This window comes from Centropristis striata, chromosome 14 (genome assembly GCF_030273125.1).
Source record: "Centropristis striata isolate RG_2023a ecotype Rhode Island chromosome 14, C.striata_1.0, whole genome shotgun sequence".
Lineage (NCBI taxonomy): Eukaryota > Metazoa > Chordata > Actinopteri > Perciformes > Serranidae > Centropristis > Centropristis striata.
Window position 1 is genome coordinate 22,639,869 of NC_081530.1, and position 10,977 is coordinate 22,650,845.

Below are 10,977 nucleotides of genomic sequence, written 5' to 3' on the forward strand. Positions count from 1 at the left end.
CAAGGACAATTTACCATAAAATTAAGTATTCTTTTATATTTTCTTCTTTTATGTTTTCTTCCAAAAAGACTACCATTCCATTGACATCACTTTCTGGCAGATACTTTTTTTTCTTTTGGAGGGAACTCAAAGGACTAAATTAAGTAAGGATAAACATACATTTTAATTTTTCCCATTTCACTGTGTTAATCTATTTGTCACACTAATAAAAACCCCCTTTCAGCTAAATCATGATGAAAGCTTGTCTCCTAAAAAAATTTAAAAACATCTTATAAAAGCTCTGTTAATGTGCAGAAGGGAGGTTATGGGTTATTATTTGAGTGACTAAGATTGACCAATGTTTTCCTCACATTACTATGTGTGTGTGTGTGTGTGTGTGTGTGTTTCACCCAGGTTTCACCATACTAATTATAGACCTTTAGGGGTTTATTCATAATGAATCAATGAACTGAAAAAATAGAAGACTATATTAGAAGTGATAACATTTGTATTTCATTTGTGCATTAACTCAAAACATGCGTTATCCAAAAATATAAATAAATAATTGGAAATCCTTGCAACATTTAACAACTGGCTAATAAGAACTTTGGCTGCTGTGCTGTTAGCCAGATTTCATTTAATTTCTACGTGGTAAACTGCTTTAATCTCAAGAAAATGGAAATTTATCTGATTTATGACAAGCGTAGATTGTTAGTGTTTCTCATTCCAGAAATGAATAGACAAACTGTATTTTGATGAACCATGTAATTCATTTAATATATAAAAATATGTGCATTTATCAATCAGTCACCATTAATGACAATTTCATTATCAGAAACAAAGAAGTCGCCTGAAACAAAGAAACGAAAAACAAGAAATAGACTGGTAAACAAGATTTTTTTACTCTACTTGCAGTTTTTCTCTTAATTCACAAATGCATGATGCTACATTTTATATACCAAAACAACACTACACTGTTCTCTATCACCATGTCCTTTCGGTTCCCATTTTAAATAACATAACTCAGGGCCAATGAAAATGACTACTCAACAGCACATTTGGTTTTTAATGACATATGTGGTGAGATGAAGATTTTAAGCATCGCTAAATAAATAACACTCTTTACTTGACTGATGATGGAATTTCAGGCCAGTTTATGGTTACCTTTATATCTTATTAAATATAAGTAAGGCTGACTGGTGACAAACCACCAGAGATGAAACACCATTCAACATGAATGATATCTAATTTAAAACATGGTGGTCAGGAATGGAAATTTGTTTATCACATCTCCATGATATTCTGCGTTACATAGTCAAAAGTAAAGCACTTTGAGTGATACAAATTTTTAAACAGCAAGTCAGTAATACAAATCCATTTTAAATGGGACACAGAAGCTGTTCTTTACCCTCATAATGACTCATTTTGACACATTTGGGGCATTTTGTGTGAACAATAAGCCTGGCAATAAGTAAAATGTGCTTTAACTAGCCCACTATCCACCGCCAAAACGCTTACATTTCAAACAAACCACAGTCAAATAACAAGTCTTTCTTTAAAGTACCTGTAAAGCATCCATTTGTCCATTTGGACACTTTCAAGTACTGATCCTCTTAAATAAATAAAATCACAACTCTTTGATGTTAACAAATGTGTAACATTTCCTCATGGTCATCCAGAATGCTGTTACATCTATTCCAACACACACAGGATCAAATATATTATACTTGCTCTATAATATTAAAAAATAGTCACTTAAAAATAGTGTTTTCAACACTTTCTACACCTCACTGGCTAGTGAGTATGGAGTAACTGACATATCAACATTCAGCCATACATGTCATATATCCTCAGTGATAGTTGATCAATCAGGTTGTGGTATTTCCTGTGCAGCATGTTGCACCTTTTCTTTGAGTGTAGCTACATCGATTTAAATTTACATAGAAGCAAAAATGTTGCGCGTTTGTTAAGTGATAATAAATAAAGAAGTAGCGACTGTGAACTGACGTAAGTTGTATATGATATGATAATGCAAATCGGTTTTGTTTGGCACATCTTGGCAGCAGCTACATACCTTTGCTCCACCATATGCTACAATCAAACAGCCGGCAAAATCAATTTTAATGTTTCTAAATGGCAGATTTTTTTTTGTTAAAACCCCAAATAAATAAAAAAATTGGGTTAGTCGGACTCATGTTCAGTTGATTCTGTCCATAAAACAAATTCAAAATAGTTCAAGCTAAGTTATTGTGGCAACTTATACTGGGAAACTAGTTAAATTTGCTTTATGGAACCAAACCACCTGAAAAGTAGTGCGATTCACCAAAATAACCCTGATTGGTGAACAATTATTTTCCCTACAAATGAAGCTGCCTATTATTTCTTCGATTCATCGTTCAATTAGTTGGTCTAAAAAAAATGTCAGAAAAAAAGTTTGTTTTTTTAAATGTCCCATCACGAATACCCATTACATGCTCCCATATAAGAAGGTACCAGCAAATTTAGGGCATTTCTGCTTGAAAACGACAACTAACTAATTGTTTCAGCTTTAAACTGTACCAGCAACGATCTCTGTTTCTTCACGCTCTTAGAAATGATATGTTAGTTCTGTTTTTCACTAGTGTTGTAAAATCCTATATTGTACTAGTAGGGCTGATATGATATGAAAAGGTACAAAAACGGAGCACAGGCTGCTTAGACGCATAACACATGTAAAGTATTTTCAACATCCTTTTTTTAACTTAGTAAAAGAAAATGTATACAAAAGTGACACACAATATACAAATCCTGGTATTATAGTGCAATAACTCTGCAGTAATGAAAAACCACACTGGATAGTAAAGGGTTAATGAGTGTCTTGCTGCATTTCTCCTCCTCCTCTTGTGGTTTTACGTGCCTTGCAGCCATCACAGACTGGCTCTGCGCCTAACTTTATCCTTATGTAATCGAGTCCGCCCTCTGCCTTCACTCTGGCTGGCATGCGGTGGCACCTCCATGTGGTAGCGAGGTCAGCTAAGGCCGGCTAAGGTGAGTCAGACGTAGTTGTGATGTTGCTTGAGGACACGGAGCTGTCCTGTGTGGCCAGTCTTTCACAAGCAGAGGGCTGGGAAATCTCTGACTGCTTCCAATATTCATTTCCTCTCTTGCTCCATAATTGTAACCGTCTGACTGAAGTGTCGGTGCTGTATGTAAACTCGTGTTCAGCTGTGCAGCTGCCCTCTGCCTGTTTAACGGTTTCCTCCTCTGGAGCTCTCTGCTGTTTTGGTGATTCGGGTAGACACGTGGCCACAGAGTCAAGTGGAGTCGCAGCCTGGCAGCTCCCATATTTTCCATGTTGATAGTGCATTTGCTTGGTTGGGACTTCGCAGGAGTTGTCAGAGTCTGACCAGCTCAGTTTTCTCTTCTGGAGCAGAAAAGTACAACCAAAAATAGTAAGCAAAACAATCCAAGGTCTTAAAAAGAAAACTACAGTTCATTACAACTTCAGTTCTTTGAGGTGCAAAATAAAACCCAAGACTTAATCAGCCATTCCTTCAAACAGAATCTTGACAGCTATCAAAGACACAAGTCTCTGGAGTTTAAGCCTACGGACTCTATCATCTGCTGAATAATATATTTAAATCTCTTATAATCATGCTCTACAGAAATATTGTTTTTTGCTTTCTCCTTTAATCTTTCTTCATCTTGTACCTTATTTTATTATTTATTACTCTTCCTCATTTAAATAATGCCTTTTTATAATTCCCAGTTTCTATATCTTTTATCTCAGAAGGACGCAATATTTTTTGTGTATGTAATTTATTCGGTGTCTTAGTGTGCCTGTGTATTGTTTTGTTGGCTATGTATTGCTTTATGTTGATTGCAGCTGTGTGTAGCACTATATAAAGTATATCTAATGCCCAGCTGTGTATTAAAATATATTTCACATGGATGCTTGGGTGTCAATATAAAGGCACCTTCATATGTATTTCTGTCCCAGCAGAGTGTTAGTCAACTAAGAATTACTTAGTTGAGGACAGTCCTAGTCATATGGTAACAAAGAAATCTGATATAAAGCTCACCTTAACTGGCATGTGGAGCTGATTTTGGCGCCACCGTGGACGGATTCTGGGAGTGGTGGTCTGGACTGTTATAACTGAAGACTGAAATGCCACCCGAGGGAACCATATTTTGAGCATCATCTCTATCTGCAGCAGGTTTTGGAGGTATTTCTCACTGCAGAAAAAAAGAAAGAGTTAAGGATCAAGCACTGATGACAATATTCCAATTTTTATTACTTTCACAATATGAGGCTTGATACTCGTGATGGTCTTACCCCATTTCAGGTCTCTGTAGAATCCCAAGAATCCTGTGCAATCTGTCTACGGCAACACTCTGCTGGAAACTGGATAGACCTGCCACAGAAAACATTCATCATCCAAATGAGAAGGCAAATAGGCACTTCAAGTACAGGACACACCAAAACGTACGGAGATTGTAATCATGTTTGATATTGCTCAACCACATACCTTTGTCAAACCGCCCGGTCTTAAGTCCTTGTAGAAGCTCAAGCAAGGGACAGATAAACCTCTGCAAATCTGCACACTGGGAAAATAAGGAGAATAGTTATACTACTGTACAAATGACCTGCTATTTGGTTGATCAAAATACCATAACAAAGATCTAGGAATCAGTCTAAGGGTGCTCACTTTCTGGGCAAAGGCCAGGTCTCCTGGTGTTGCTGAAGACGAGCCTAACGCAGCGACTCCAGGGGAAGAGGCTGGGTCCAAGTGCTTTGTTTCGTTGGGGCAGTGTTCAGGCTGGTCACTCTTAGATCTTGAGTGTAGCTGATTTGAATGAGCTGGAAAACCAAGATACTTCTCAGAGAGTGTGATTCCTTCATCACCTGAGAGGGGCTTTCTGATTACAGTGTACCCTTCTCCCTCTGAGAAAACATCTTCATCCTCAGTCTGCTCACTTTCACTAAATAGGAAGCTGGAGGTGGAGGTTAGAGAGTCGTAAGATGTCCACTTGGAAGAACTGCCCAACGAATTCATCTGTGGAGCCAAGAAAATAAAAATATGTCGATACAGAACCTCAATGAGTTACAACTTTTGGCACTAGGCAATAATCACACAGGTAACAGGTCGCAGTATTACATTATCAGTAAACTGCATACTAAAGAAAATCTGCTGGTGTCTTCCAATTGCGCAAATTTCCATCCCCATAGTTACTATTCTATGAAATATTTAGTACAATGTTATACTGGCTAGAAAAAATGGTCACTATACTTTTGTGCAAATATTATTCTAGTTGCTGCTTTTTAGAAGAAATTGAGAAGTCATGAATTGATTACTCAAGATAATCCACAGAATTTACCTGTTTCATGTAAGAATTATAGGTGAAAGAAAATAGTTCCTACATCAGCTGCTCAACTCACACTGAATCATCTAGATTGATAAATAGCTCTATGAATTTGAATTTGGGGTGAACTGTCCCTTTAGAGACAATGGAAATACAAGCTATATCATAGCAATATCCATTCCCCAATAGGATCACATTGTTGACAATACACAGTAAATAATGGAAATAAATCTTAAGATATTCATATAACTATCTCCAAGCTGTGAGAAATGCCTTCACCAAAGACAAAATAATGGAGGAGAGGACAAAGTAAACAACCAGTTTTGATAGATTATCACATAGAAAGAAATCACACAAGGGACCTGCTGCTCTATTATGACTGTGCAAATCAACCCGTGCAGTACAGCTGGTACTCACTCTAAAAAGAGACACGTGTGTGTGTGTGTGTGTGTGTGTGTGTGTATGTGTGTAAGTACTCTGTGCTCAGGAGAAACTATGTGCCAATCTGAGGACAGATTTTTTTTTAACGTCCACTGTTTACTGTCATGATTACCTAGTGTGATCTGAACATCAATAACAATCATTTGAGTTGACATTAAAATGATTGTTTTCAACACGTTTCCTGACAGTCATGAATTATACAATTTCTACAGCTATGGCTACATGTTCACATACTGTGAGACATGCTAGATATGTGTAAATGCTGATACGTAATTTTAAGGCTGTGTATAAAAGATAAATTGTAAAATATATGTACAGTTTAAGAATACTTAGAGACCCCACTCAGCCAACATACAAGACTTTAAACATAAAGTTCTACTTCACATTCTTTCAAATAATCATGAAAGCCATGCAGTTTTGATAAAGTGGGCATAAATGCAATAAACCCAGCCAGAAAAGAGCTTTTATAATTTAATTTATGCGAATACAGCAAATACAAAATAATGGAGGAGAGGACAAAGTAAACAACCAGTTTTGATAGATTATCACATAGAAAGAAATCACACAAGGGACCTGCTGCTCTATTATGACTGTGCAAATCAACCCGTGCAGTACAGCTGGTACTCACTCTAAAAAGAGACACGTGCGTGTGCGTGTGTGTGTGAGAGAGAGAGTGTGTATGTGTGCGTATTCTGTGCTCAGGAGAAACTATGTGGTCATCTGAGGACAGATTTATTTAACGTTTAATGTTTACTGTCATGATTACCTAGTGTGACCTGAACATCAATAACAATCATTTGAGTTGACATTAAAATGATTGTTTTCAACACGTTTTCTGACAGTCATGACTTATACAATTTCTACAGCTATGGCTACATGTTCACACACGTAATAGGAGAAGGTAACTCTAACCTGATAGCCTATGACTGTGAAAAAACAACAAACAAGCAGAATTAACAGAATGAGTTGGTCCCTGAACTAGGCAGAAAACGAGCTAGGTGTTTAGTTATCCTATTTAACCTACAACAATTTAAAATCAAGTGTGAAATACAGCCAACTCTCTTTAAAAAAACCCAGAATAAAATCCAAGAAGTTGTTACCTTTCAGTTGGAGAAGAACTGGATTCACAAAAACGGTAAAAACGCAACACTGGAGGAGGCACTTTACGCTACTTGAACAAGTTAAACAAATACTAAATCTTGTAGATGTGACCTTAACGAATATATCAGCTGTCTTTTGTGAGCAAAGATGTGTCCACCAGAGTCTGCGTTGACGGCTGTTATCCTGTTTACTCTCAGTCCCACCCTGTTTCTTCTATCTCTGCCCGTGTTTCGTTTACTTTCTTTGTCAGATTTCCAACCTGTTCGAAATGTACCCACGAAGCACAACGGACGCTACACGTGCTGGGTAGGAGCAGAGCAGCGATTGGCCGAAATGAGATTCGACTTTTTCCTCATTGGCTCAGAGGCTCGGCCAATCAGAGGCATTCCCAGCGCTGGTTGGCTGGTCGCTGCGTGGATCCCACCGCACCTCTAACTGCAGCACGTGTGGGTGGTGTGGCTGGAGAACGAGAGGAACAGCACGCGGCAGTGCCTAAAATTTTGGTATGCAAATTAGGTCACATTTTGGCCCGCGTTAGTAGATGCAATACTTTAGGGGAAAATAACAGCGTAATCACATGTCAGGCTGGTATTTTCTACCAAGATCCCACTCTTTTTTCAGTGTAGTTGCATGTTTTGTTAGTATGTTTGTTTGTGTTTATGTGGAGTTGCCCTCTATTTTTGTTATAAGACACTACTGTGAGGCTCGAGGCTAGATATGTGCACATTCTGATACATAATTTTAAGGCTGTGTATAAAAAATAAATTGTAAAATATATGTACAGTTTAAGAATACGTAAAGAGACCCCACTCAGCCAACATACAAGACTTTAAACATAAAGTTCTACTTCACATTCTTTCAAATAATCATGAAAGTCGTGCAGTTTTGATAAAGTGGGCTTAAATGCAATAAACCCAGAAAATAGCTTTTATAATTTAATTTATGGCTGCACTTTTAAGGAATAGTGTGCACCTGCAGCAAATTGAGCAGAATGGCTTTATGTTCACACTGTAGGTGCTTCAGGTACTTCATTGTTAATGATGAAGTGGATGCAGATAAGACACATGAGATTATGTGATAGGCCTATTAGAGCCGAAGACAAAAAGCTCAGGACGCAGTCTTACATAGTTACATAATAAGATTGCTATATGCTGAAGAGTGAATCACTTGTTTTGTTGCATGCAAAAACATGATGCTGTCACCTGCAGGAGACTGTGGTAACTATAGGATTTGCTGACAAGGCGGTTTAACCAAAAGGTTAATAATGATCATGATACTAATTATGATAATGGTAAGTATAGTTGGTTAAGGTAGCAATTAACAGGTAGGGCAGAATAAGTAAATACAAAGATGGCATAGGGAAAATTAGATGTCACAACTGGGTGTGGAGGAGTCTGTTTCAGTTTGAATCTCTGCCATGCCATCAAACATCTGTGCAGACAAGTATAAAACATAATTTAATTAGTTTAAACAGTAAATTGCCCTTGTCATTGCTAATATCACAAGGCAACCTAATTAAAGTTGGAGAACGCTCCTGTTGAGTTTCCAAACAGTCTGTAGTTTCATTTTTTATGGTTTTATTGTTTGTCTCATGCTTGCCAGAAGCTCCTTGGTATCAAACCATGATTGATGCATGCTCCTAAAGTATTCATAGGGACGTTTAGTTCCACATTTGTTTGATTGCAAAATAGATACCGTCACCACACTACAAACCTTGGCCAGTACTATCTGGTGACATGGGAAACACGCAAACTGTAGTGGCCAATACCAGCAGCTCTCTATGCAGAAGTGTGAACACCACCATGAGATTTCAAAGATACAAAGGCTCAGCCTGCACGTGTCTCATGCTGTTAGACAGCTTTTGCAGTGGAAATTTGGCAACATAAAAGTACAACAACTTTGGTTGATGAAATTGTTTACAGATAACATATCAAATAAGATAAAACAGATTCTGAGCTAATTATTTTCTAACTGCTTCAGCACATGGCAAGTATCGCTTTATTTTCTGCAGAGGTTGTCTAAATTTGCTATTTACAGTCTGGTTACAAGTTAGGCACATTTCTAGGTGTTGGTATCATCCAGGTTAGAAAATCACATTACAATTAAGCATGAGCAGCAGCCAATATGTTATTCTGCTGCATGAGTTAAAGCTGATGGATATGTAAAGTGGGACAGGGAGCTGCTGTCAGTGGTTCTAACCAGGTGTGAGCAGGTTTTTAAGCAGGTTTTTAGGTGACAGGTGGCCTAATACATAGATAAATAACAGGGAGACATGCTTACATCATGTTTGTTACCACCCAGTGGTTGTTTGTCAGTGATAAGGAAGTGACAGTGTGTTGGAGTGTGCATTTTGGGAAGAGGCCAACAGAAACATTTGCACATTTCACAATCATATTAGTGCACAGTGACACAGACTCCTAGTACCTATTGACACATTAGATAAGTCTGCAAGTCACGCAGACTTCATGTGCCCCCTTTGCTGATACAAAAAAAACAACTAACATATTTACAAATGATATATTAACCCTTAGAGACCCTCAAAGACATTTTTTCTTGTCTTTTTATGGGAGAATAGGGGCACTTTAGGTGGAGATAGCAGGTCAGCAGTTGATGCCACATTTAAGTGGTGTACATCATCTGAAAGCTGAAGATTAATTTGAAATGCAGCTCAACACTGTGTGTCAAGTTGTTCTAGTAATAAATCCATAATAAACATTGTTTTGGTTAGGTCCCTTTTCAAATTTCTAAAGTTTAGAGTGTGTTAGGGTTCAAAACATGATGATGGAATACCTGGTTCTAACAAAAAAAGAGAATTCTATCAAAAATTGGAATTAAATCACAAAATAAAATATTATTCTATTTGATCCTAAACAGAGACCCTGTTTACACTCACACTTCCGCTAGAAGGTGAAATTGCCCCATGTTCATTCATTACGTTGTTTAACAAAAACTTGAGTCTCTAGTTGCTATCTTGATAGCAATACCCTCATAAACGATGAGTCGCCAAGTTTTCTTTGGACTGAATCTTCTGCTCAAAACGAGATTAGACATGTGGTTTCACTTGCACCCCAACCACGTACATCATTGCTCCTCTCCATTTTTACAACCATTGGCGCTCTGTCATCCAAATGACCACCACAATACTTGTATGGATTACCTATTTTACTGTAACGTCACTACATGGGGACGCATCAGTGTTTACACTACTAAATATATGTGGTCAAATGCGTCCTAGACCACCTTGGCAAGTGGTTTGAGTGATCCAATCATAATGTGTCTTGGACCCTATTTACACTTGTATTTAGTGCTGACTACTTGTGATCCGATCACCCAAGATGCATTTTAAAGCCAAGTGTAGACCGGGTCAGAGAGTGCATGGTGGCAGAGTATCTGACCATCGTGACTGACAATGTAGACTGAGTGAACACTTGAAAACATCCTGGCCATAAAAACGGCTGTCACAGGCAGAACAGGTGTTATGTAGGGAGGCCAGACACTGTTCATTTTGTCATAAAAGTGAGGTTGAAACCAAATCTCTTTGGAAACTTTCAGGAAAACAAACACAAAAATATATATATTAATAATAAATGCCAAATAGCAGAAATGTATGTATATACTGTGTATAGAATGTGTCTCATATGTCTTATTTTTTTATATTCTGATTGCTATATCTACAGTCATGGAAACAATTATTAGACCACCCTTTTTCTTCAATTTCTTGATAATTTTAATGTCTAGTACAACCAAAGGTACATTTGTTTGGACAAATATAATGATAAAAAAAATAGCTCATAAGAGTTTAATTTAAGAGCTGATATCTAGCTATTTTCAATGTTTTTTCTTGATAACAATTTTCAAGAAAAAACATGGAAAATGGCTAGATAAAATGAATTAAACTCTTATGAGCTATTTTTGTTGTTCTCATTAGATTTGTCCAACAAGGGTGGTCAAATAATTTTTCCATCTGATTTTTTTGCATCTTGAGCAGCTGTGACAACTAAATTTCCCCGCTGCAGGATAAAGGCATATCTTAGCTTATCTCACTTCTAACTGTACTATGAGAAAATAAAAGTTGTGACAAAGGTTTACTTTGAAAAATTTTGAATGTATATC

At 37.3% G+C, this 10,977-nt stretch overlaps 1 protein-coding gene across 1 annotated transcript; it reads right to left on the bottom strand.

The window, feature by feature from the left end:
- Window positions 1–600: 600 nt before the first annotated feature.
- On the bottom strand, window positions 601–7,098 carry ciarta (circadian associated repressor of transcription a). The gene is made up of 6 exons (XM_059349126.1): window positions 6,864–7,098; window positions 4,668–5,015; window positions 4,488–4,563; window positions 4,295–4,373; window positions 4,041–4,194; window positions 601–3,382 (listed from the first exon to the last, which is right to left on the bottom strand). Exons 2-6 carry the CDS (start codon window positions 5,013–5,015, stop codon window positions 3,002–3,004), a joined length of 1,038 nt encoding a protein of 345 aa, XP_059205109.1. The 5' UTR covers window positions 6,864–7,098; the 3' UTR covers window positions 601–3,001.
- Window positions 7,099–10,977: the final 3,879 nt, after the last annotated feature.

What these genes read in the sequence shown, in the direction of transcription:
- ciarta (XM_059349126.1), bottom strand. Translation starts at nt 5,015, where the DNA reads ATGAATTCGTTGGGCAGTTCTTCCAAGTGGACATCTTACGACTCTCTA. An exon ending in ACCTGGCCTTTGCCCAGAAA is followed by an intron (nt 4,564 to 4,667) that starts GTGAGCACCCTT and finishes TTATTTTCCCAG; the next exon opens with TGTGCAGATTTGCAGAGGTT. An exon ending in GACCGGGCGGTTTGACAAAG is followed by an intron (nt 4,374 to 4,487) that starts GTATGTGGTTGA and finishes TTTCTGTGGCAG; the next exon opens with GTCTATCCAGTTTCCAGCAG.